The 23487-nt window shown below is 45.3% G+C and overlaps 2 protein-coding genes across 5 annotated transcripts; both read left to right on the top strand.

Moving 5' to 3' along the window:
• The first annotated feature begins 4973 nt into the window (after window positions 1–4973).
• Window positions 4974–13122, top strand: LOC103642006 (transducin beta-like protein 3). Its single transcript, XM_008665320.4, has 14 exons — window positions 4974–5565; window positions 6985–7167; window positions 7361–7510; window positions 8136–8341; window positions 8414–8699; window positions 8783–8917; window positions 9068–9186; window positions 9273–9429; window positions 9759–10005; window positions 10099–10175; window positions 11642–11761; window positions 12029–12159; window positions 12235–12409; window positions 12541–13122. Exons 1-14 carry the CDS (start codon window positions 5230–5232, stop codon window positions 12877–12879), a joined length of 2661 nt encoding a protein of 886 aa, XP_008663542.1. The 5' UTR covers window positions 4974–5229; the 3' UTR covers window positions 12880–13122.
• Window positions 13123–20559: 7437 nt separating this feature from the next.
• Window positions 20560–23283, top strand: LOC100273321 (SNARE associated Golgi protein family). 4 transcript variants are annotated; one of them, XM_008663371.4, is made up of 5 exons: window positions 20560–21019; window positions 22081–22126; window positions 22220–22351; window positions 22504–22674; window positions 22769–23283. In XM_008663371.4, the coding sequence occupies exons 1-5, from the start codon at window positions 20859–20861 to the stop codon at window positions 22928–22930; spliced, it is 672 nt and encodes a 223-aa protein (XP_008661593.1). In that variant the 5' UTR covers window positions 20560–20858; the 3' UTR covers window positions 22931–23283. The 4 variants fall into 4 exon arrangements, with proteins under 4 accessions (XP_008661593.1, XP_008661595.2, XP_008661594.2 ...); XM_008663373.4 differs by having other exon boundaries at window positions 20606–21197; XM_008663372.4 differs by having other exon boundaries at window positions 20695–21197; window positions 22081–22351.
• The last annotated feature ends 204 nt before the right edge of the window (window positions 23284–23487 follow it).

The following is a 23487-nucleotide window of genomic DNA, read 5'->3' as shown; positions in this document are numbered from 1 at the left end:
CATCCGAGTCGGCGATGTTGGGCAGCTCGGTGCGCTGCTTCGAGAATCGCCGGATGTAGTCCCGGAGAGACTCTCCCGGCTGCTGCCGGCAGCTTCGGAGGTCCCAAGAATTCCCGGGGCGCACGTATGTGCCCTGGAAATTGCCGGCGAAAGCTTGGACTAGGTCGTCCCAGTTGGAGATCTGCCCCGGAGGCAGGTGCTCCAACCAGGCGCGAGCGGTGTCGGAGAGGAACAGGGGGAGGTTGCGGATGATGAGGTTGTCATCGTCCGTTCCACCTAGTTGGCAGGCCAGACGGTAGTCCGTGAGCCACAGTTCCGGTCTCGTCTCCCCCGAGTACTTTGTGATAGTAGTCGGGGGTCGGAACCGGGTCAGGAACGGTGCCCGTCGGATGGCCCGGCTGAAGGCCTGCGGACCGGGTGGTTCGAGCAAGGGACTCTGATCCTCCCCGCTGTCGTAGCGTCCCCCACGCCTGGGGTGGTAGCCTCGGCGCACCCTCTCGTCGAGGTGGGCCCGACGGTCGCGGTGATGGTGCTCGTTGCCGAGGCGGCCCGGGGCCACAAGCGCGGTGTTGCGCGTGCGCCCGGTGTAGACTGAGGCTTCCCGCATGAATCGGGAAGTCGCGGCATGAGGTTCCGAGGGGTACCCCTGCCTTCGGGAGGCAGAGCTCTCGGCCCGTCGGACCGCGACGCCTTCCAGGAGATTCTTGAGCTCCCCCTGGATTCGCCGGCCCTCGGTGGTTGATGGCTCCGGCATCGCGCGGAGAAGCATCGCTGCTGCAGCCAGGTTCTGGCCGACCCCACTAGATGCGGGTGGTGGCCTGACCCTGACGTCGTCGGCGACGCGGTGCTGGAAGCCCTGGGGTAGATGACGTATTTCTCTGGCCGGGGGTTGGCCCGCCCATGTCTGCCCGACGTCCCGGCGGATCGGCTCAAGCGCTCCTGCTCCCTCGTCGAGCCTGGCCTGCACCCCGCGGATTTGCTCGAGCTGTGGGTCATGGCCCCCCGCCTGAACGGGGACCACAGCTAGCTCCCGTGGGATGTCAACGCGGGGCACCGGCCTAGGGAGATCACCGTCCTCCGGCATGCCGAGATGATGGCCTTCGGAGGGACCCCCTAGATCGACATGGAAACATTCACGGCTTGGGCCGCAGTCCTCGTCGCCGAGGCTACGACTACCGTCGGAACAGTCGGAGAGGCAGTAGTCACATGCAGTCATGAAGTCCCGCATGGCACTGGGGTTGCCAAGTCCAGAGAAATCCTAACAGATGATGGGCTCGTCGTCTTCCTCGGACCCAGAGGGCCCGTAGGTCGAGACGTCCGTCAGCCGGTCCCAAGGCGACCGCATGCGAAACCCCAGAGGGTTTGGACTCGCCTCTACGAGAGCGCCCACCAAAGCGGGGTCGCTAGGCGGGTTGAGGCTGAATCCAAATGACGTGGGATGGGAATCGGTCGGTACCTCTTGGTCGACGAGCAGCGATAAAGTCACGTCGGGGACTGACTGCACCGTCGTCTCAGGTACGAGGGTGACGTCCAGCAAGCTTTTCGCAAGCGCGCTGGCGTCGTCCTCTTGCTCGGGATTGGCGTGTCGCGGGGAGTCGGCGCTCGTCTTCGTCTCAAGCGCGAAGTCGATACCCGGTGCGCCCCCCGTTGGGGTGCCGGTGCTGTCGACTCGCTCGACAGCCAACGAGGCGCTGCCTCCTGCTTGGCCTTGGTTGCCCTGCCTTCCCCTCCGTCGGCGGGGAAGAAGGCGGGATGAGCTCGAAGGTTGTTCTTCCACCACGCGGGGAAGACGTCGTCGATTCCACCGCCGGCGGGCGGGCTGTCGGCCGCCATTGTCGTTGTCGCGCGGCAGTGGAAGAAGTATCATGTCGTAGCCGCCGTCGAGGGACATGAACTCAAGACTCCCGAAACGGAGCACCGTCCCGGGACGGAGAGGTTGCTGGAGACTGCCCATCTGGAGCTTGACGGGATGCTGTTCGTCAACACGCAGCAGGCCCCTACCTGGCGTGCCACCTGTCGGCGTTTCGAGACCGGGGGGTCCCTGGGCCGACGAGTGAATGTCGCGGCGTGCCCCAGCCCAGATGGGTCGAGCGCGAGGGCGAGCGCGAAGGAGGGAGAGCGAGGCGGCCGGAGACCGGCGTGAGAGAGGTGGGAATCCCGTGGCCTTCGTGTTCGTCCCGCGCCCAGGTCGGGTGCGCTTGCAGTAGGGGGTTACAAGCGTCCACGCGGGAGAGGGAGCGAGCGGCCCCAAGCGAGCGCCTGTCCCGTCCTCGTCCCCGCGCGGCCAACCCTCTCTAAGAGGGCCCTGGTCCTTCCTTTTATAGGCGTAAGGAGAGGATCCAGGTGTACAATGGGGGATGTAGCGGAGTGCTACGTGTCTAGCGGAGGAGAGCTAGCGCCCTAAGTACATGCCGTTGTGGCAGCCGGAGAGATTTTGGCACCCAGCTGGTGTGATGTCGTGGCCGTCGGAGGAGCGATGGAGCCTGGCGGAGGAACAGCTGTCGGAGCGGTCGAGTCCTTGTTGACGTCCTCTTGCTTCCGTAAGGGGGCTGAGAGCCGCCGCCGTCACAGGGTACGCGGGGCGCCATCATTGCCTATTTGGCGGAGCTAGCCAGATGGGACGCCGGTCTCGTTCCCTGCGGCCCGAGTCAGCTCGGGGTAGAGTGATGATGGCGCCTCCTGTTGACGTGGCTGGTCTACGCCCTAGGTTGGGTGATGTGGAAGCTCCTCCGAGGCCGAGGTCGAGTCTGTCTTCCGTGGTCGAGGTCGAGTTCGAGCCCCTGGGTCGGGCGAGGCGGAGTTCATCGTCTTCCGGGACTTAGCCCGAGTCCGAGCCCTGGGTCGGGCGGAGCGGAGTTCGCCGTCTTCCGGGACTTAGCCCGAGTCCGAGCCCTGGGTCGGGCGGAGCGGAGTTCGCCGTCTTTCGGGACTTAGCCCGAGTCCGAGCCCTGGGTTGGGCGGAGCGGAGTTCGCCGTCTTCCGGGACTTAGCCCGAGTCCGAGCCCTGGGTCGGGCGGAGCGGAGTTCGCCGTCTTCCGGGACTTAGCCCGAGTCCGAGCCCTGGGTCGGGCGGAGCGGAGCTTCCTATGTTGCCTTCGGCAGGGCCTGACTGCCTGTCAGTCTCACTCTGTCAAGTGGCACCACAGTCGGAGTGGCGCAGGCGGCGCTGTCCTCCTGCCAGATGGTCAGTGGAGCGGCGAAGTGAGGGCGGTCACTTCGGCTCTGCCGGCTGGGGGCGCGCGCGTCAGGATAAAGGTGTCAGGCCACCTTTACATTAAATGCTCGATTTGGTCGGTTGGTGCGGCGATTTGGTCAGGGTTGCTTCTTAGCGAAGGCAGGCCCGAGCCGGAAATATGTTCGCCGTTGGAGGGGGGCCTCGGGCGAGACGGAAATCCTCCGGGGTCGGCTGCCCTTGTCCGAGGCTAGGCTCGGGCGAGGCGTGATCGAGTCCCTCGTATGGACTGATCCTTGACTTAATCGCGCCCATCAGGCCTTTGCAGCTTCATGCTGATGGGGGTTACCAGCTGAGAATTAGGAGCCTTGAGGGTACCCCTAATTATGGTCCCCGACAAATTTATATTTAATATTAAAAACATCTGAACATGATGTTCTACTGGTTAGACAGCTTCACCCAGTGTCTCCCGTCCTTCATCCACCAGGGTATGGGTTTGAACCCCACCTCTTGCATTGTTTGTAACATTTTACGCTGATTTAATCAAACGGGCCGACGAGCTAACGAGGTTTGGCCATCTATATGTGGAGGTGTGTTTTGGAACGTTAACCGGACGGGCATGCAACAGATTAATTTGAAATATCTGTGAGAGATTATTTGTAAAAAGATGACACGAGACGACCGTTGAAGCTGGTGCTTTAAGTATAGTAGAGATAGAGATATTAGATATATATTTTACTTTTAATTTTTATACGTACATATTTATCATGCTCTCAAAGGTATTGTACATTTTTTTGTTTTGCTAAATTTGTTGCTTAAAAAATAAAATATTGTGCGAGCTTCGCACCGCAACCAAACACACAATTTGCACGGGTACAACAAACAAACAACAATTCCCTACATCCCACGATGCAAGCGCACGTAGAAGCACACAACTAAACTTCGAAGCACATGCATAAGCACGCCCTACACGGGTCCACCTCAAGCCACATGGAACAAAAAAATTCGACTGATAGGGAAAAGACCGTCACACAATATTATATTAAAAAGAAGTTCAATCGGAGTCTGACCGATAAAGGACACGAAAGTTGTCCCCTTGTGTATCATGAGGGTCCACACGTATATGTCAGATTTTTACTCGTGTTTTGAGCCCTTCCAGCCTCTACACGAGAATCCATTCGTCATAAGTCAATACATCTTATGTGCACACAATTAGCCTAAAATTCGCTCGCACTGTGACTGAAACTCAGGACAAAAAATGTTACTTAGACCACCTAACCAACTCAGTCAGAGATATTTCACCCACCCCGAACAATACCCACATCTCCCAACCCTATCCAGCGTACTTTGGAGGGGTTAGCTGGTCCAATGGTACCCCTATTACATATTCTATATGGAGGGAGAGAAGAAACTCTCCACGCATATGGGAGGTCTAACCCCATTATACATTAATTACCCCTATTTGCATGGCGCCTGCAGGGGTGCCACATGCCCGCAGCGTTACCCTCTGCAGGACCCCTACGCGCCGGCCCCCATTCTATCTCTTTTGATATAGCGTGTCACTGTTCACACCCTCTAGCACTGTTCATTCTTGTAGCAGTGAGTGTACAAGTAATTGTTAGTAGATGAAAAATTGATAATAGATGAAAAGTAGGTATAGTAAATAATATTTTATGGTTATAATGGGGTATAGGGGAAAATATAGAGAAAATTTTACGGGGGACGGAAAGTATGAACTAAAAAATTGATGATGTGACACGAAAAGATGATATAAGACGTAAATTTAAATGAAACCACTGCCGATACCCTCGGTCATTCTCCCGTGCTCTGTCCGAACTCAGAAGAGAGGCGAGACGCACCGTGGAGCCCAAGTTGTCTCGCTGCCGGCGGGACCCACAATTCGGCGACACCCTCAACGCTTTCCCTACTCTGTCCAGCAGCCTGAGTGCCTGACTTAACTTTGCTTAAACCCTCTTCTCCCTCCATCTCCCGCGCCGCCGCCGCAAAACCCTAGCTCCGACGCCCCTCCGCCGTTGCCGCGGCCGCCAGAACCAGCCATGGCTTCGACGCATGTTTATAAGAAGAACTACCGCTGCGACCGCTCCCTGCAGCAGTTCTACACGGGCGGGCCCTTTGCGGTCGGGCTCGCCCCCGGCGGCGATGGCGAGGGCGGCGCCGAGGCTGAGGCCTTCCTCGCGTGCGCGTGCGGTGGAGAGGTACGCGTGGTGTCCGCCGCGGACGCCTCCGCCATAGGGGAGCCCGTCGACGGAGACTCGGAGGCCATCACCGCGCTAGCGCTGTCCCCCGACTCACGGCTCATATTCGCCGCGGGCCACAGCAGGCTTATTAGGGTCTGGGACCTCGCGTCCCGAACTTGCATACGCAGCTGGAAGGTGAGTATTGAGCTGTCGTGTGTTTCGTGGTGCTCCCTGGTATCCACATTACTGTGCACGGCTTAGTGAATTCGACCACAGGAAAGAAAATTTATGTGAATGCTGCTATATGCTGACTTTGTATCTAGCTAGAAAGTAATCCAGAGCTTCACCGCATAGCAAAAATCTCGGAGTTCTGGTACTGGTTTGACAGTTTGAAAGACAGCTCACATGTAATTGCCACAGGTTTAGGAAGCTCGTATCCTTGTGTGAATATCGGAACTGTCACCTGTGCATATTCTAAGTTTCAGCTCCTCAACCTGAAACATTATTCGTTTGACATTTTGGTTAGTGTGTTGGTAGGGATGGGGGTCATTGTATAGTAACTGTTGGAAATTAAATGGATTGAAGTTTTAGAAGCTTTTCAAGAGCTTTGCTATAAGTCTATGAGACTGGAGTAGTTTCCTTACAAAAAAAAAAGGTTATTGTGCGCTTGTAGAATACCATACCAGAACTCATGCACTGCTTTTCATAAACTGTGATTGAGGACATATCTGGTGCACATGGAAGTTTAGTGCATATGGTGCACATATTAAATCATCACTATTCATCTTAGATCTAACGTCTCTGGTTGATCATTGTAATTTACAAATAACACCTTCCACCACTACACCCCACCACGTTAGAGGGCGTCCTTAGCAAAACATACCAAGCAACTAGAGACGTTAGATCTAAGATGAGTGGTGATGATTTAATATATGCACCATGTGCACTAAACATTCATGTGCACCAGATATGTTCTCATTGTGATTTGTGTGAAGTTCAATTAAACGTGGAATTGTGGCTGCTGTATTGTAACGTCTTAGTGTTACCATCTTATCTTTTCTGGTTAATTGCGCAAAGATAAAGGATACCATTATTATTTCCACTAACTAACGTGATGTTACAATTGGATGCACTAATTTCTTACAGATCATGTGCACAGCTTTTCAAATTTTTTTCATTATTTGATCTTAATCCTGCCATACTAATTGTTGTGTTAGTTAGTTAACTTAGAGACTATATGACTGATGGCAACAACTGTTATGCAAGCAGTCCTTCTGTGCAAGCGTGCAAGCAAACCATTTGATTCATTAGATTACAATCCAACCACAGATACAACCATGGTTTGTTAGGGGTTTTTTATAAATATTATTGAGCTAGTGGTGGAAGGGTTTAAGTGTTAAATGTGACCTACGGTTGGATCACGATCAAATGGATCAGATGGTTTGCTTGCACGCTTGCATAGAAGGACTGCTTGCATAGCAGTCGTTGCCATGACTGATTTACCACTACAGGCTAACATTTTTTACAATTAAATTTGCTCGTGCCATTATGTTAATAATATGCTAGTATACTGCCATGTGAGGTAAACTAATGTATTTAACCTATTCTTTACAGGGACATGATGGTCCTATCATGGCCATGGCATGCCATGCTTCTGGTGGTTTGCTTGCAACTGCCGGAGCAGACAAGAAGGTCTGCGTATGGGATGTGGATGGTGGATTTTGCACCCATTTTCTTAGAGGTCATATGGGCGTTGTGACAACCATTATGTTTCACAAAGATCCAAAGCGCCTTTTGGTGAGGACAACTTGAAGTTAAGAAATTGTGCTTTTATTGAACTGGATCACTGAAAATTTCTCTGGGAGCTTGTTAGTTCAAATCACTGCATTATTTTTATTGAGCTTTACTGGTTCCCCCTCCCTCCATGTATGAAGTGTATTCCACTTCCTTTTGACGAACCCAAGATAACCTCTGTGAGCTGGATCTCCAGTTGTTTTCAGGAAGTGAAGATGGCACTGTGCGAGTGTGGAACCTTGAAACCAAAAAATGTGTTGCTGTTCTTAAAGAGCATTTTTCAGCAGTCACTTCATTGGCATTGTCTGATGATGGACAAACATTGCTCAGCGCTGGGAGGGATAAGGTATGAATGGTCCCATTTCTATTATGTATTCTAGGGTTTTCATTATGTTATCATTACATATGTTAAACATTTATACTTCCCTTGTACTGGAATATATTTATAATCCCTCCGGTAAAAAATGCTTGACAAATTTGACTTTTCACGGTCTTTGATGCCTATCTTTGACCAGTTTTTTGAGAATATATTCTTAAAATCCTTCAAATTTAAGAGATTTTGCAAGTATTTTGATTACAAATCTACACATCTGATCTAACCTACATGTTTACAAACTGAATAATGCAGTGGTTATTGGTGTCTGTAGTTTTTAATGGTTGGCCAAATTTTGTCTCAAACTACATGTTTTTATGACCGGAGGTAGTGTATTCTTAGGGCTCCATGGATTCAGAAATATATAGACTGTAGAGTAAGTTAAGGTGCTAAAAACAGTCAAAACTTGCTGGACGTGTCAGAACTTAGAAGTTGAAGCATTTCTTCATTTTGTATGTGGATCTTTGTGCTCAAAAAGTGGTGGTCATAGGAGTACCCTTTTTTCTTGAATTTTGATATTTCTAACATAGGAATTTACTGTGGTTTGGATTTTCTGTGTGGAGTTACTGGTTATTATGAATGTTTGGAACACCTGCAGATTGTTACCGCATGGGATATTCGTAAGTACAGCTCAAAGAAGACAATACCGACATATGAAATGATAGAAGCTGTTTCCTTCATTGGATCAGGAAGTGAGCTCTTGGCTTGTTTGGGCATAGAACTGGCAAATATAAAGGAGAAATCTGCTGGTTATTTTCTTACAGTTGGTGAACGTGGGGTCGTGCGTGTCTGGTGCTTGGAGAGGTACATTAGTTTGTCATTTTTTTGCATATTTCTGTTGTACATGCAATGAATGGCTTTTCTGGTCTTGTGCAGTTGTGTTTGCGTGTTCGAGCAGCAAACATCTGATGTAACTGTTAACTCAGAGAACGAGGAAACCAGGAGGGGCTTTACATCTGCTGTTATGTTGCCAAATGATCAAGGATTGCTATGTGTTACTGCTGATCAGCAGTTTTTGTTCTATTGTCCCAAAAGAACTGATGATGGGGACTTTGAACTGTCTCTATATAGACGACTAATAGGTTATAATGATGAGATTCTTGACTTGAAGTTTATCGGGGAGGAGGAACAATACCTTGCCGTGGCTACCAACTTGGAGCAGGTGAGCTATTCATAAATGATGTCTGCACAGTTCTTGTTGGTTAATGCACTTGAAACTTATCAAACCGTTACCGGCATATTCAGGTCCGTGTTTACGATGTTGCGTCGATGTCATGTTCTTATGTACTCGCTGGCCACACTGAAATAGTTGTTTGCATTGACACCTGTGTCTCTGCTTCCGGGAAGACACTTGTCGTAACTGGGAGCAAGGATCATACTGTAAGTTGTGATGTCTGGACCTGAAAACTATGTTGACTTACCATAATGTTTTTGTTTGTGGTTTCTTTTGATAATCCTCGGTACCTCACTGCTGTCGAGTGCATTCTTGTGCTACTTCTTCTATTTTTGAGTCTGACCTTTTGTACACAGGTAAGGTTATGGGATGCCGAAAGAAAAGGCTGTATTGGCATTGGCAAAGGCCATCTGGGAGCTGTTGGTTCTGTTGCCTTCTCAAAGAAAACAAATAACTTTTTTGTTAGTGGCAGCAGGTTTGCTCTTCAGTTTCTCTGTGATCTTTGTTTGCCTGAAGTGACACCAAATTTGATATTCTAAAATATTACTATCTTTTTGTTAGTGATCGAACCATCAAGGTATGGACCTGGGACGATGCACTTGGTGATGCTGAGGATGAAGTCCCTCTTAAAGCAAAGGCTGTTGTAGCTGCACATGATAAAGATATTAATTCTCTGGCAATTTCACCTAATGATGGCCTTGTTTGCAGTGGTTCTGAGGTATGATTGTAGCATGATACTTCATTCCAAATTATAGGTCACTTTGGTTTTGTCTTAAAGTCAAGTTTCTCTAACTTTGAGCATGTTTATTGAAAAATTCATTACATCTACAACATTAAATTTCATTAAATCCACCATAAATGTCTTAGTGCATTTTTTCTATTATATATGCTATTTTTTTTTTTCATAAAAACTTGGTCAGAATTTATAATTTTGGCTTAGGACAGAGCTAAAGTGACCTATAGTTTGGAAAGGAGGGTGTAGTTCTTTTAGATGTGACATGTCTTTTTATCTGGTTTACATTATATATTATCATCTTTATTTTGTAGGACCGAACTGCTTGCATATGGAAGCTCCCTAACCTAGTGTTATCTGTTGTCCTTAAGGGACACAAAAGAGGAATCTGGTCAGTTGAGTTTTCTTCTGTTGAACAATGTGTAATGACGTCCTCTGGTGATAGAACAATCAAAATATGGTCCGTTGCTGATGGCTCATGCTTGAAGACATTTGAAGGTCATACATCAAGTGTTCTGCGAGCTTCTTTCCTTTCACGTGGAACTCAAGTTATTTCTTGCGGTAATAGGAAATAAGATGTTCATCTAAGTTATTTCATGTTTATCTTCAGCTTTTAGGGAGTCTTGTTGACCCTGCTCTTTTGCCTTAATGTAGGAAGTGATGGTCTAGTGAAGCTATGGACAATCAAGACAAATGAATGTATTGCTACTTATGATAAGCATGATGGGAAGGTATGATATCATTGCAATGCACCAGAGAAGAGTTATTTTTTTAGTCTCACTGCTGGAGGAATAATTAGGATCTCTATGAATCGATTTGGTTTAATGCTCGGGAGGTCAACCATAGAAGTCATATAGGGAGTAGGACCACATGATTTTTATCGACTTTGAGAAGGCTTATTACAAAATACCAAGGAATAGCAAGGATCTGTATGAACCAATTTGGTTTCATGCACGGAAGGACAACCGTTGAAGCCATTTTGTAATAAGACAGATGTTGGATCGATATATGGAGTAGAAGGACGACCTACACATGGTTTTCATCGACTTGGAGAAGGCTTGAGACAAAATACCAAGGAATGTTATGTGGTGGGTTTTCGACAAATATAAAGTTCCAACTAAGTATGTTGGACTCGTTAAGGACAAGTACAACAATGTTGTGACTAGTGTTCGGACAAATAATGGGGACACAAATGACTTCCCGATTAGAAATAGGACTATATCAAGGGTCAGGTTTAAGCCCTTACTTTTTGCCTTTGTGATAGATGAGGTCACACGGGACATACATGGGGATATCTCTTGGTGTACGCTTTTCGGATGTAGTGCTAGTTGATGAAAGTCAGTCAGGAGTAAATAGAAATCTGGAGTTGTGGCAAGGGGGGCTCTAGGGTCCAAAGGTTTTAGACTCAGTAGAACTAAAATCGAATACATGAGACATGATTTTGACACTACTACACATGAGGAAGAAAATGTTTGTTTGGAAGGTCTACTATCCAGAAAGGATACCTTTTGGTATTTAGGATCAAAGCTATGGAGAGATAGGGATACTAATGAAGATGTTAGCTATATAATCAAAGCACGATGGAGGAATTGACGCCAAGCATCTGATGTTCTACATTACAAGAGGGTATTAAAGAAACTAAAAGGCAAATTTTATAGGAGAACGATTAGACCTACTATGTTGTTTGGTTCATAATGTTGGTCTATATAAAGGTGTCATGTTTAACTGATAAATGTTACGGAAATATGTATGTTGCATTGGATTTGTGGCTATATAAGAAAAGATCGAGTTTAGTATGATGATAATACGCGATAGGCTAGGGGTAGCACTAATTGAAGAAAAAGCTTGTCCAATACCGATTGAGATGGCTTTGGACATGTCCAATGGAGACTTTTAGAGGTACTAATGTGTAGTGGAATTCTAAGGTGATAGTAATGGGAAGAGAGACGGTAAAAGATCGAAGTTGGCATGGAAGAGGCAGTAAAAGAAGATTTAAAAGGATGAAATTTACCCAAAGATTTAGCTTTTTATAGGAGCAAATGAAAAACAACTATCTACGTGCCTGAACCTTGATTTCTGGCTTTTTAGCATTTCAACTGTAACTGTGTTTCATACCCCAACTTGCTTGGGACTAAGAGACTTTGTTGTTGTTGGTGGTGCTGGAGGGGACTCAATCTCACTATTATTTGTTCCGTAGGTCTGGGCATTGGCTGTTGGCATGAAAACTGAAATGGTTGCTACTGGTGGAACCGATGCTGTCCTCAACCTGTGGCATGATTCCACCATGGAAGATAAGCAGGAAGATTTTCGTAAGAAGGCAAGTGAAACCTGTTACTGTTACACTTTGAGCATATATAATTGCAAGCAAGATGCTTGCTTTTGGAAGAAAAACTATGAAATTTCTGACATTAGATCTTGTATCAATATAGTGAGCTCGTATGTCGTTGGGATATGATACCTCTCTCAGTTTGCCATATTTTTGATATATTCGTGTTTGCCTCTGCTTGATGGGTTTAGGAATTCATACAGGTCTATGTCACTATGTCAGGCATCCACAGCACTCTAAAACTCATCATTGTTGCAGGAGGAAGAAGTTTTAAGAGGCCAGGAATTGGAAAATGCTGTGTCAGATTCTGACTACGCAAAGGCAATACAACTTGCATTTGAGCTTAGAAGACCACACAGACTTCTAGATTTATTCTCAAAGCTTGCAAGGTACTATTTCTTGATTCGAATGAAGTCAGCCGCTTTGAATTATTAACATGATGTTATGCATCATTGGGTTTGCAGGAGAGCTGATGCAGAGGATCCAATAGAAAAGGCTCTTCTTGGTCTTCCAACGGATGGCCTTCGCGTGCTTCTTGAATACGTCCGTGAATGGAATACGAAGCCCAAGTTCTGTCATGTTGCACAGTTTGTGCTTTTTCGGTTATTGAGGAGTTTCTCTCCCACTGATATCCTGGAGGTAATAACTTTTTCCTGTCCTAAGGCATTTTAACTTCCTTCTTTAGAGCGTTTCAACTTTTATTAAGAGTGTGTTCATGGTCTGACAAACTTGTGCTTCTCATGAGACGATTTCTGCTTTTATCTCTGCAGATCAAGGGCATCAGTGAGCTCCTTGAGGGCCTTATTCCGTATTCGCAGAGGCATTTCAGCCGAGTCGATAGACTAGTCCGAAGCACGTTTCTGTTGGACTATACGCTGATGCGAATGTCCGTGGTAGATCCAGATGTAGATGCGGGAACAATCAAAGATGAAATGAACGGTTCGTCTGTGGAGAACGGTGAACTTGCAGAGCCTCGGCCTGCTTCACCTGTACCACAGAAGTCAAGCAAGAAGAGAAAATCTGGCAAATCAGGTAAAAAGGGCAAGGAGAAGAAGGTGAAGGTTGCCTCAAGCGGACTACTCAGCAAGGATGTTTCTGTTGAACCCTAAATATCTAGCTGAGAATCTGTTTTTTTTATGCATGCCGCCAATTTTGTAGCTGCTGTTGCAACGGACGTTGCCCAACACACGAATCCCATATGATGTAAATGCATTTTTGCTGATTTATTAGGAGGGCGAAGTGTTATCAAAATCTGCCATGCCAAATGTTCTGGTAAGCAAAAGTTGCCAAAAGTTGGATGGAATAATTTTTACATAGATTTGGTAAGCCAAGTATGAGGTATTGGTAAGTTCTGGTCTCAAACCAAATGGCTGGCAAAAGCATCGGCCTGCCGCCTGCCTAAGTTTTTGGCAATTACATTTTGATCGTTAACGAACCACGTTTCGGTCGTTGACTAACCTCATTTTGATCGTTTACTAACAATGATTTGGTCGTTAACTTGGTGTTCGCATTTGGATTTTGAAAAATCTAATTTCAGTGTAAATCACGATCAAATGCGACCCATGGGCACAGTCAAAGTGAGAATGTCGGCAATAGATTTTCTGATGTAGATGCGGCCACAACCACAGATGTAAATGCATTATTTGATACAAGGTCACAGTGCCTTAGGCTATCTGTTTGAAATTCTTCGGCTATCTGTTTGAAACTTTCTTGGGAGCTTATTGCAGGGAACTTTCGTACCAGATTTCAGAAGTTATATTTAGGCTCAAGCAGCTTATACATTGCTAAACCCTATATTCGAACTTCACTCGACCAATAATGTAATTTACAGTGCAAAACATTGTTTTGGGTGACCTGCTGAACACGGCCTTACAGTCTTTGATTGCTTGCTGTTCGGGTTGGTTTTCCCTTTGTGATTGTGTCCCATGTGTGCCTTGTGTTGAGCGTGTGATTCGGAAGCAGTACCACGCCCAGCAATCAACCCCACCTTAACTGTTGGATCTGCGATCTGGATGTCGGCGATGCACTCCATAATTCCATTCCCTGCCGTTTGGCGGTTGGCACAAGCTTCCTTTTTTTTTTGTTTATGGATGTACCGAATGCTGCGGCTTTTTGAGGTGGACCATCCGCGCTTCTCGTTTCATTAACATATCATTTCGTTTAGTTATCTGTGATAGTAGTTCAGTATTTTCTTACTACTATTGTTTCACATCGGATTCTTCTGCCACTGCATGCGGTATGATCAGTGTGGGCGCGCGTTCGAAATCGCGATGCTGCGATTGGCTGCTTGGTACGGTACAAACAGTTTGTCTTCCTCAGTTGCAATCCAGCAAAGCTTTTGTTGGTTGAGCATTCGGTGGTGAGGAAAGATCGTCCTTATTATATTAAGAAGTTTAATTGAAACCTCGACCGAGAAAGGTCACGAAATATGATCTCTATCTAATATAGGTGTTGTGATTCTTCATGAGACCTTACACGAATTACATCGTAAGAAGCAAAATGGAGTAGTGTTTAAGATTGATTTTGAGAAAGCTTACGACAAAGTACGGTGGTCTTTTGTTAGACAAACTTTGCTGATGAAAGGTTTCTCGAACAAGTGGTGTGATTGGATTGAGGCCTTCACCCAAAGAGGTCACGTGAACATAAAGATTAATGACCAGCTCACCAATAACTTTCAAACAAAGAAAGGTCTAAGACAAGGTGACCCGTTATCTCCAGTCCTGTTTAATGTCATTGTTGACATGCTGGTTACTCTTATCAACCGTGCCAAGAGAGAGGGGCATATTGAGGGAGTTATCCCTCACCTGCTGGACGATGGTCTTTCCATCCTCCAATACGCAGACGATACAATACTCTTTATGGATCATGATCTTGACAAAGCTCGAAATCTCAAACTCATTTTATGTGCGTTTGAGCAACTGTCCGGTCTCAAGATAAATTTTCATAAGAGCGAGATCTTCTGTTTTGGGGATGCCAAAGAACATGAGCAGGCCTATTCAGACCTTTTCGGGTGTAAAGCGGGGGCGTACCCCTTCAGATATTTGGGGATTCCTATGCACTTCAGAAAACTTAGGAATGCGTAGTGGAATAGTGTTATAGAGAGAATAGAAAAGAAACTGAGTAGCTGGAAAGAAAAGCATCTCTCGGTGGGAGGACGCTTAGTCCTTATTAACTCGGTTCTTTCTAGTCTCCCGATATACATGTTATCTTTCTTTGAAATACCCCGTAAGGTTCTAGAAAAGATTGACTTTCTTAGATCTCGTTTTTACTGGCAATCAGAGGATGAAAAGAAAAAATATAGGTTGGCAAAGTGGGGCGTCCTCTGCCAACCAAAAGAGGTAGGGGGGATCGGGATTAAGAATATTGATTCCCAGAATAAGTGTTTGTTAGTTAAGTGGTTGTTCAAGCTAGCCAACGAAGAGGGAATGTGGCAACAAATCTTAAAGAGAAAATACTTTCGTAACAAGACTATTGGAGAGGTGCAGGTGAAACCTGGAGACTCTCATTTTTGGTAGGGTCTTATGAAAATAAAAGAGCTTTTTCTCTCACATGAGCGGTTTGTGACCAATAGAGGGATAAACGTTAGATTCTGGGAAGATAAGTGGCTAGGGGATTTTTCACTAGAGCACAGATTTCCTTCCCTTTACTACATTACTAGGCGAAAGCATGCTACAGTGGCCAATGTTCTCAGCTCTACTCCCCTTAATGTCTCTTTTCGTAGAGGTCTACGAGGTGATACGTTGAGGCAGTGGAACTCACTAGTGGCCTTGGTACTTGATGTGTCCCTCAACCTTGCGAAAGATCACTTCCGTTGGAATCTGACCCAGAACGGAGAGTACACAGTGCAATCGTTATACTCTGTAATGATTTGCAGTGGACAAGGCCGGCAGGACTAGACAATTTGGAAGATGAAAATACCGTTGAAAATTAAGATTTTCGCGTGGTATTTGAGAAGGGGTGTCACTCTCACGAGAGACAACTTGGCTAAGCGTAATTGGAACGGTCCTAAATATTGTGTTTTCTGTTATTGCAATGAATCCATACAACATCTGTTCTTTGAGTGTCATTTTGCCAAATTCATGTTGTGGACGGTGAGTCTTACCTTTGGGTTAAGGACACCTTATAGCGTTTATGATTTTTTTAATCTTTGGGCCCGGGGATTCTCCCCCAAGGATAGATTAAAGATTCTAGTAGGGGCTATAGCCATATGCTGGGCAATTTGGCTAAGTAGGAATGATGTGGTTTTTAATAAAAGTCCGATCAAAACTTACATGCAGGTACTTTACAGAGGAACCTACTGGTGTCGTTTCTGGGCGCAACTTCAAAGGCATGAGGAAGACGCCAAGGTCATCAGGGAGGCTTGCAGGAAGCTTGAGACGACAGTGATGCAGATCTTCGCTTTTCATGGGTGGCAGTTTAGTAATAGGATCGCTCTGTGAGCTTTGTTTTTACTTTTTGCCGTCCACCCAACTGCGTTTGGGGTTTGTATCGCCGCTTGTGGCTCTTTGAGTTGGATTTGTTGGTCTTGTGTTGGCGTGACAGGCCGTCATCTTCGTGATGTAGGCTGGGAACGCTCTATCCCATTATCTAAAAAAAATCTAATATAAAGGTCCGCCTCTTAAGGACTTGTTCGTTTTGCTCTCAATACATGTGGATTGGGTGAGAATGAGTGGATTTAAATCCCAAACAAACAAAAAATATTTTATATTTTTTCCAATCTTATCAAATTCACGTGTGGGATATGAATAATTGAACAAGACCTAAAAGTTATATCTTTGCTCGTGCTTTAAGCCCTCCCAACCTATATACGAGGATCCGCTCCATAGATCAGTTCATCTCGTATGCACAAACTGAAACTCACTTACATTGAGATTCGAACTCACAATCTAAGAAAGTGCTACTCAAATCATCTAACCATTAGAGACTTTTCGCAGCCTTTACAAGAGAGCATGTGTTGACCCCAAGCACATCCTTTTTCGATATGCTTCTAGCCAAACTCTGCTCACGAAACCAAACACCCGCGACGCATGAAAATTGCAAGACGAGGAGCACGAGCTGGGAATACTGCGAGAGCCAGCCAACCACCTGCTCTGAAACTCTGAATGACTGGAACTTTGAAAGCAGCACCTCTCTGCCTCGTCGTAAACACTTCCCGTCTGATTGGTTTGCTTGTACCGTCTTGTCCTGAATCATCATATGCGCTTGATTTTATGTAAGCTTCTATTTGTCTGTTTACACGCGGAAAACGTAAGTTATATGAGTAAATGCAAAACAAGTCATTTTTGTTGCACGGGCAGATACGCTCAACTCTATTGTATCCAGCCGGCCAGGTTGGTGTGTGCCTGACCGCGCATAACCAGCCATCCAATCAGGCTGTTTTTGTAACCAGGCGAACCGCAGCCTGTGGAATCTGATCGCATCGCAGTCGCAGTCGCAGTCGCATTTCAGCAGCGGGTAAAATTTCACCGGCCAAGTTTGGTCCACCACCATGCATGCGATGCGAGACAGTGACAGTGAGTGAGTGAGAGCCACACCAGTGAAACGAGCCGTAAAAGAGAAACAGAAATCCTCCTCCTGCTGTTGATGAGATGAGATCTGATCTCCACGAGGAGGGATGAGGCAGGCCACTGGCAGGCACGCCCTAGCCCTACGGAATTCGCTCTCCTCGGTCTCTGTCCAACGGCGGCCGGTGGGCGACCTGTCCTGTCGTCGCCAGTCGCCGTCCTCTCCTCGTTTAAAGTTTACCACTACTAGTACAGATGAATGAACAAACAGAAACAGTGCTTTGTTCTAGATGAAACAGACGCCTTTGGCGTCGGTTTTACGATGGTGTGCACGCACACGGTACACACGTTAAAAACAAGGGGTTTCTAAGGGTAAAAATGAGCACACCAGCAAAATGGAGGGCACCACCATAAAAAACCCTAAAACAATCGTATGTGTGGATTTTGTTTTAGAGTAAATAACTAGATGTGGTTGAAATGCTGCTGATGTGACATCGCCTAGTTGAAAACAACAAGCACGTCAGTTTTACCCCACGTTTCCAATCAGCTTATGTGTTATGTTGCTCGTTTGTTTTTCGGAAAACTCCAGCAGTTTCATAAAAATAAACTTCTTTTTTTTAAAAAAAAATAGGTGTGGGGTCTTCTTACGGCGTGCTTCTTCTATGTAAAAAACAATATAATTTTTGGATCCAGATTAAAATTTTGACAAGTTTATAGAAAACAGTTTCAATATTTAGGTATCCAAGTATGTTTACTAAGAAAAAATATTTTTTAGTTTATCAATTGATATTTATGTGGTGCGGTAATTACTGGCAATTTTTTATATAAATTTAGGTTCTATTTGAAAGCAACCTAATTTTTAATAAACTAATTTTATTTTTTTAGATAGGAGAGTTCATCCTCTTCATTTTTAAGAAACCGATAATGTAATTTTTATAAACTGAGTCATAAACTGTTGTGTATGGTAAACTAGTTTCTTAAAAACTGAATGCTTCTAAATAGGACCTTAGTTAGATTTAAAAATTGTTTAGCTTCTTGGGAGTTACGAGTTGCATTGAAACGTTGCTGATGTGATTTCACCTAGTTGAAAACAAGAAGCAACCCCACTTCTACCTCACGTTTTCAATCAGCCAGAAATAGACCGCTGCCTTCCTTGCTACGACGTAGCCTCCGCGATATACACATACTACTGTTTGGAAGTGCTCATTGGTTTGTCTCGTTGGTCTAGGCTTTGACTTCCGCTGTTTTTAAAGCCACCCTCGTCTCAACTCATGGGTGTTGGACCGTTGGGACCGCCGCCGGGACCAGCTGCGATTGCTGCCGCTTGCCCGCTTGGGCACACAGCGTGGCTTGCATTACTACGAGAATTCAAAAAAAAAAAAATGATTATAGCTGTTTTTAGTGATTCGATGGCCAAAATCAGACCGCTGAAAATTAATGTTTGATTCTTTTACGGTCTTCCATGACCGATGAAAATACAATCACCTAAACACTTATATGAGATTATATTATATGATACTATGTGCGAATGTTTGTGTAAACTTGAGATATTATATTTAAATGTGATCTGGTGTTGCCAATCATGATTCGTGAAAAACGGGCTAAAAACCACAAAGAATAACTACTTTTTTTGGCAGGATAGATTTTATTTCGAGTGGTATCTAGCCATCGAAAGTTATTTAAATTTCAACAATGGTTATAGCGGCCCAGCGTGTTGGTTTTTGACTTGCATAAATAAATATACTAGTTAGATGCTCCGTTCATCGCTACGGTTTATATATATATATATATATATATATATATATATATATATATATATATATATATATATATATATATATATATATATATATATATATATAATTCTTAGATTTTGTTTTAGGCCGTAGGAATCCAACTAAAAAAAAGGTGGCTGCAATTCTTGTGCGACGGCGACGGATTCCCTCGCCGTGGCAGATCCGCAGATGTAGCGCTTGTGCAGAGTCAGCAGTGACTCGGAACGAGAGGCAGACGGAGGAGAGGAAGAGGACGCACGCACTGGATTTGGACCTGCAGCTGTGGTCGGTGGAGTAGGAGGAGGAGCAGCAGGAGGACTGACGAAAAAGGCTCCTCGCCACCCCCGTCAGGCCAGCCGCAGCGGTGGAAACTACCTGCACTTACTCATTACTGTTCCTTGGAGATCCACATCTACGAGGAACAATGGATAATGCTTGGTCCCTCAGCTTTGCAGCTTTTGCATCCTTGCCTAGGTTAACTACCCAACAACGCTCCGTGCCGTGCACATGGTTCCCGTCAGATTCGCCTCGGTCAAACTAATCCTACGCGCCTTTTGAATAGCCTTCCGAAGTACCGATACGATGATAATTAACCATCGAGTCGAAGAGGCTGTCCAAGCAAAGCTGCCCCGCTCGCTCAGCAAAACCGAGGGCACCACCATAAAAACTCCATTGTTTTATGAAGTTTATGTTTGTTCGCTTCAAATTTAAAATAATTGTTCATATTGCTGTAGCTCTAATCTACAGAGACAAATCATATAAACAATTTTGGATTCAAACCAAATAAATAGCTGATACAATTTTTTATGAACTGAAATACTGGATGAATGGAGTTCTACTTAGGCCATGTTTGGTTTCAATTAGTCTTAGGACTAAACTTTAGTCCTAGGACTAAACTTTAGTCCCTACTTGTTTGGTTCTAGGGACTAAATAGACTCAAATGCTCTTGGAATACACTCATGTGGGCTTTTAGTCTCTTTTAGCACCTATGTGAAGGACTAAAGACTAAATCATTTTAATCTATATTTTAGTCCTAGTGTTTGGCAAAAAAAAGGGACTAAATGGGACTAAAAACTAGAGACTAATCTTTAGTCCCTCTAACCAAACACCCCCTTAAGATAAGGAAAAGAAAATAAAATTTGACATCCAATTCGCAAAACGTTTAATATTTAACATCCTGACTCACATATTAATGACTCATATTGACTCTACATATTATTATGATAAAGGTTTCAAATCTTTAATGGCTTGTAAATTTGATGTCAAATTTCAAAACTTCTCCAAAATAAGCAAGTGAGATAAACACGAGGAGCAAGCAACCATATCAAATGGCCCGAGATCAGAAAGTTGCCAAATCAGCACAGACCGAACAAAACCTGGCCGAAAAGCATGTTTATATCTTTACACCAGCGCCACGCCAAGGCAACCATATCAAATGATTGCTTGGGATTAAAGCTAATTGTTTAAACTATTGCAGATACAATCTATAACGATAAAAATATTGTAAAGAAAAAGTAGAATTCGATTAAAACCAAACAGCTAAATTAAACAGGAGAGAGAATATTCTATTTCAGCTCCCGACCGTTCCCCTCCTCTCTTGGTAGTTGGGCTCTTGGCCTAGAAAAGCAAAGTGAGGGACGAGAAAGGGAGGGAAGTGTGAAGGTAGGAGAGAGAGAGAGGGAGCCAAGGGAAGCTCTCTTCTTTCTTCCTCCTCCTCGTCCTCTCGAATTCCGTCTCTTGTCTCTGTCCTCCTCGCTCGGCTTCCCCGGTTCTTGAGAGGGGAAATAGGAGGCGGAGCCGAGGAGAGGGATGGGGAGGGACGAGAGGTTCCCAGTGTGGGAGGCCGCGCTCGGCGCTGGGGTCGCCGCCGCCTTCGCCGCTGGGCTCGTCGGGGTTTACCTTTCCATGCCGGACTCCGACTACAGCTTCCTCAAGCTGCCACGTAATCTCCAGGAACTCCAAATCCTCACGTATGTTTTTTTTTAACTTTTGCCTGCCCCTTAAGCTCCTCATTTTTTTCTTTGTCCGGTTGGTTGGTGCCGGTGGTGCACGAAAGCTTCCGCCTTCTCTCTGTTTTCTCGTACGAAATTTGATGCCGATATGCCCTATGATTATCTGCACGCAAGTTGTCTGCATCCTCTTAATGGAGTACGTAGTTTGCAAGGAACAGTTCGATTTCCATTCCTTCTTTTTTTTTTCCAAATTCTGTACGTACAAGGTAAATCTGTATCGGTGCATCGATTGAACAATAATGTGCACAACAAATGTTTGATTCTTTGTCTGCGATTTCAATACCAAATGACACTGGCGTTTGTGGCAATGGAACAGTTGATTGGTGGCAGCAGCTATGCATGGAATTAGTTAGCAGTTATCTCGTGATCTGGGATGGATCATGGATCTCAACGATAGTTTGGTGGAAATTCTGAAAACTTATAGCATGTATCCCGTGAAACTTGTTGACGCTTGTGTCAATCGAAATTGCAAAGAGATGATTTGTTTTCGTTCTGGATAATTATGAACTTACCTTGAAGATTAGAAAGATTAGATTTTTTTTCAATATTAAGACTGGTGCCATATTCAAGATTAGTGTTTGTGCTGTTAGTTGAACCATGATTTTAGATCTGAGAACCGACCAACTTGAATTACAACCTGGTTTTCCAATTCAAATCTACATTTCTATGGATAAAAATTTAAAACGGTACCTTTATCATGTCACTTTATTTTCCTAATTACCATGTCACTTTCGTGCCAGCCACAATTGCCATATGCTTTCGACTTGGTCTAAAGCGTGTTCCATGTGCCTTGAGCCGATAACCACACAGGATTTTATCTGTCTGCACACGCCAGCTATTTAATGGTTTACCGTTTGCATATTGCCTTCTCGTTTCTTGCTTTGCAACACTACCCAAATGGACATGATCTTTTTTTTTGCCGAAATGAAATTTCAGATGTGCACTGTAGTTAGTGATTGCGAGTACCATTGAGATGGAAATCCCCTTTGTTTTCTAACCACTCGGTTGTTTCTTTGCAGTGGCCATCTTGAGAACTATACTAGCGACTACACCCTACAGGTGTTGGTAGGCTACTGCGCCGTGTACATCTTCATGCAGACCTTCATGATCCCAGGAACGATATTCATGTCACTGCTTGCTGGTGCTCTGTTTGGGCAGCTCCGGGGCGTGGCCCTGGTAGTCTTCGCCGCCACTGCTGGCGCTTCTTCGTGCTATTTCCTGTCGAAGATGATTGGGAAGCCACTGGTGTTCACGCTGTGGCCAGATAAACTCAGCTTCTTCCAGAGACAGGTATCTAAAGATGCCCAATTTAGTTTTGTATTCAGACTTAAATTGTTTATTCTGAATTGCTCTATGCTTGAGTTAGAGGCTATTTGATTTAAGTTCCTCGGAGACTATGTAGCTCATAACTGAGGAGAGAAGTAAATTGCCTTTCGTTCCAGGTTGCTAAAAGAAGAGAGAAGCTCTTGAATTACATGCTTTTCCTCAGGGTGACCCCAACATTGCCAAATACCTTCATCAACTTGGCTTCACCGATAGTAGATGTCCCCTACCACATATTCTTACTGGGAACTCTCATTGGCCTTATCCCAGCTTCTTATGTGACTGTCAGGGTAAGTTAGGAGTGTCAGATATTATGCTCGTTTGCCTGTTGCCATCTAGTATTCTAGTGTCTTTTTGTTGTGCTAATACCAGTTCTGCATTCAGGCTGGAATCGCTCTTGGAGAATTAACTTCGCTAAGCGACCTTTACGACACCCAGTCGATAGCGCTGCTATTCCTGATCGGTGTTGTTTCAGTCACACCAGCATTGTTGGGCAAGGACGAGGCACAAGAAAAACCATCAGAAATGGCTGTAGGCGCGTCGTGATCACCAAAGCACCGAGCACCTGTACATATCAACATGCAGCCATGCAGTGGCTTCATTAGTTCAGATCGACGGGCCCGTGTGGCTGGATGACAAAAACGGTTCGCATGGCTACTACACAGCTTGGATAGGCCATTCAGCACATTATGATTATGAACGATTGAATGAATCTGGGAAGCAGAATGCCCGTTCCACAAGCTGCTCTGATGTGTAAACGAGTAGTGCTGTTCGGATAGGCCTGGCATTTAGTCTAATCCCTGTTTATATTGACCAGATTCATTCAATCCATATTCAGTGGTTCAAAGATAATGCCCTGTCCAGCTGCTGTGTTCCTCAATGTCTTTCTCCATTTCTAATTTCCCTTCTGTGCCTGATTGCCTACTGGTTCTTTTGTGATCCGCATCACTTAGGCATTTGGCAAGTGATGATGCATAATGCCTTCCGGTCGGTAGGAAACAGTAGAGCTTGTTTCCTCCCTTTCCATGCCAAGTGACGCGGTCGTGAAATGCGCGACATGCAAAAGGAAGCAGTAGATCTTGTTATGATCGTGTGTTTATTTT

This window comes from Zea mays, chromosome 10, assembly GCF_902167145.1.
Source record: "Zea mays cultivar B73 chromosome 10, Zm-B73-REFERENCE-NAM-5.0, whole genome shotgun sequence".
NCBI classification, from domain to species: Eukaryota; Viridiplantae; Streptophyta; class Magnoliopsida; order Poales; family Poaceae; genus Zea; species Zea mays.
The sequence above is the reverse complement of the archived record's forward strand: the minus strand, read 5'-3'. Positions and strand labels throughout refer to the sequence as shown.

Coding starts and splice junctions, on each gene's coding strand:
- LOC103642006 (XM_008665320.4), top strand. CDS start 5,230: ATGGCTTCGACGCATGTTTATAAGAAGAACTACCGCTGCGACCGCTCC. Junction 10,176..11,641: donor ATGATAAGCATGATGGGAAG/GTATGATATCAT, acceptor TTTGTTCCGTAG/GTCTGGGCATTGGCTGTTGG. Junction 12,160..12,234: donor TTATTCTCAAAGCTTGCAAG/GTACTATTTCTT, acceptor TTGGGTTTGCAG/GAGAGCTGATGCAGAGGATC.
- LOC100273321 (XM_008663372.4), top strand. CDS start 21,022: ATGTTTTTTTTTAACTTTTGCCTGCCCCTTAAGCTCCTCATTTTTTTC. Junction 22,352..22,503: donor TCAGCTTCTTCCAGAGACAG/GTATCTAAAGAT, acceptor CTTTCGTTCCAG/GTTGCTAAAAGAAGAGAGAA. Junction 22,675..22,768: donor CTTCTTATGTGACTGTCAGG/GTAAGTTAGGAG, acceptor TTCTGCATTCAG/GCTGGAATCGCTCTTGGAGA.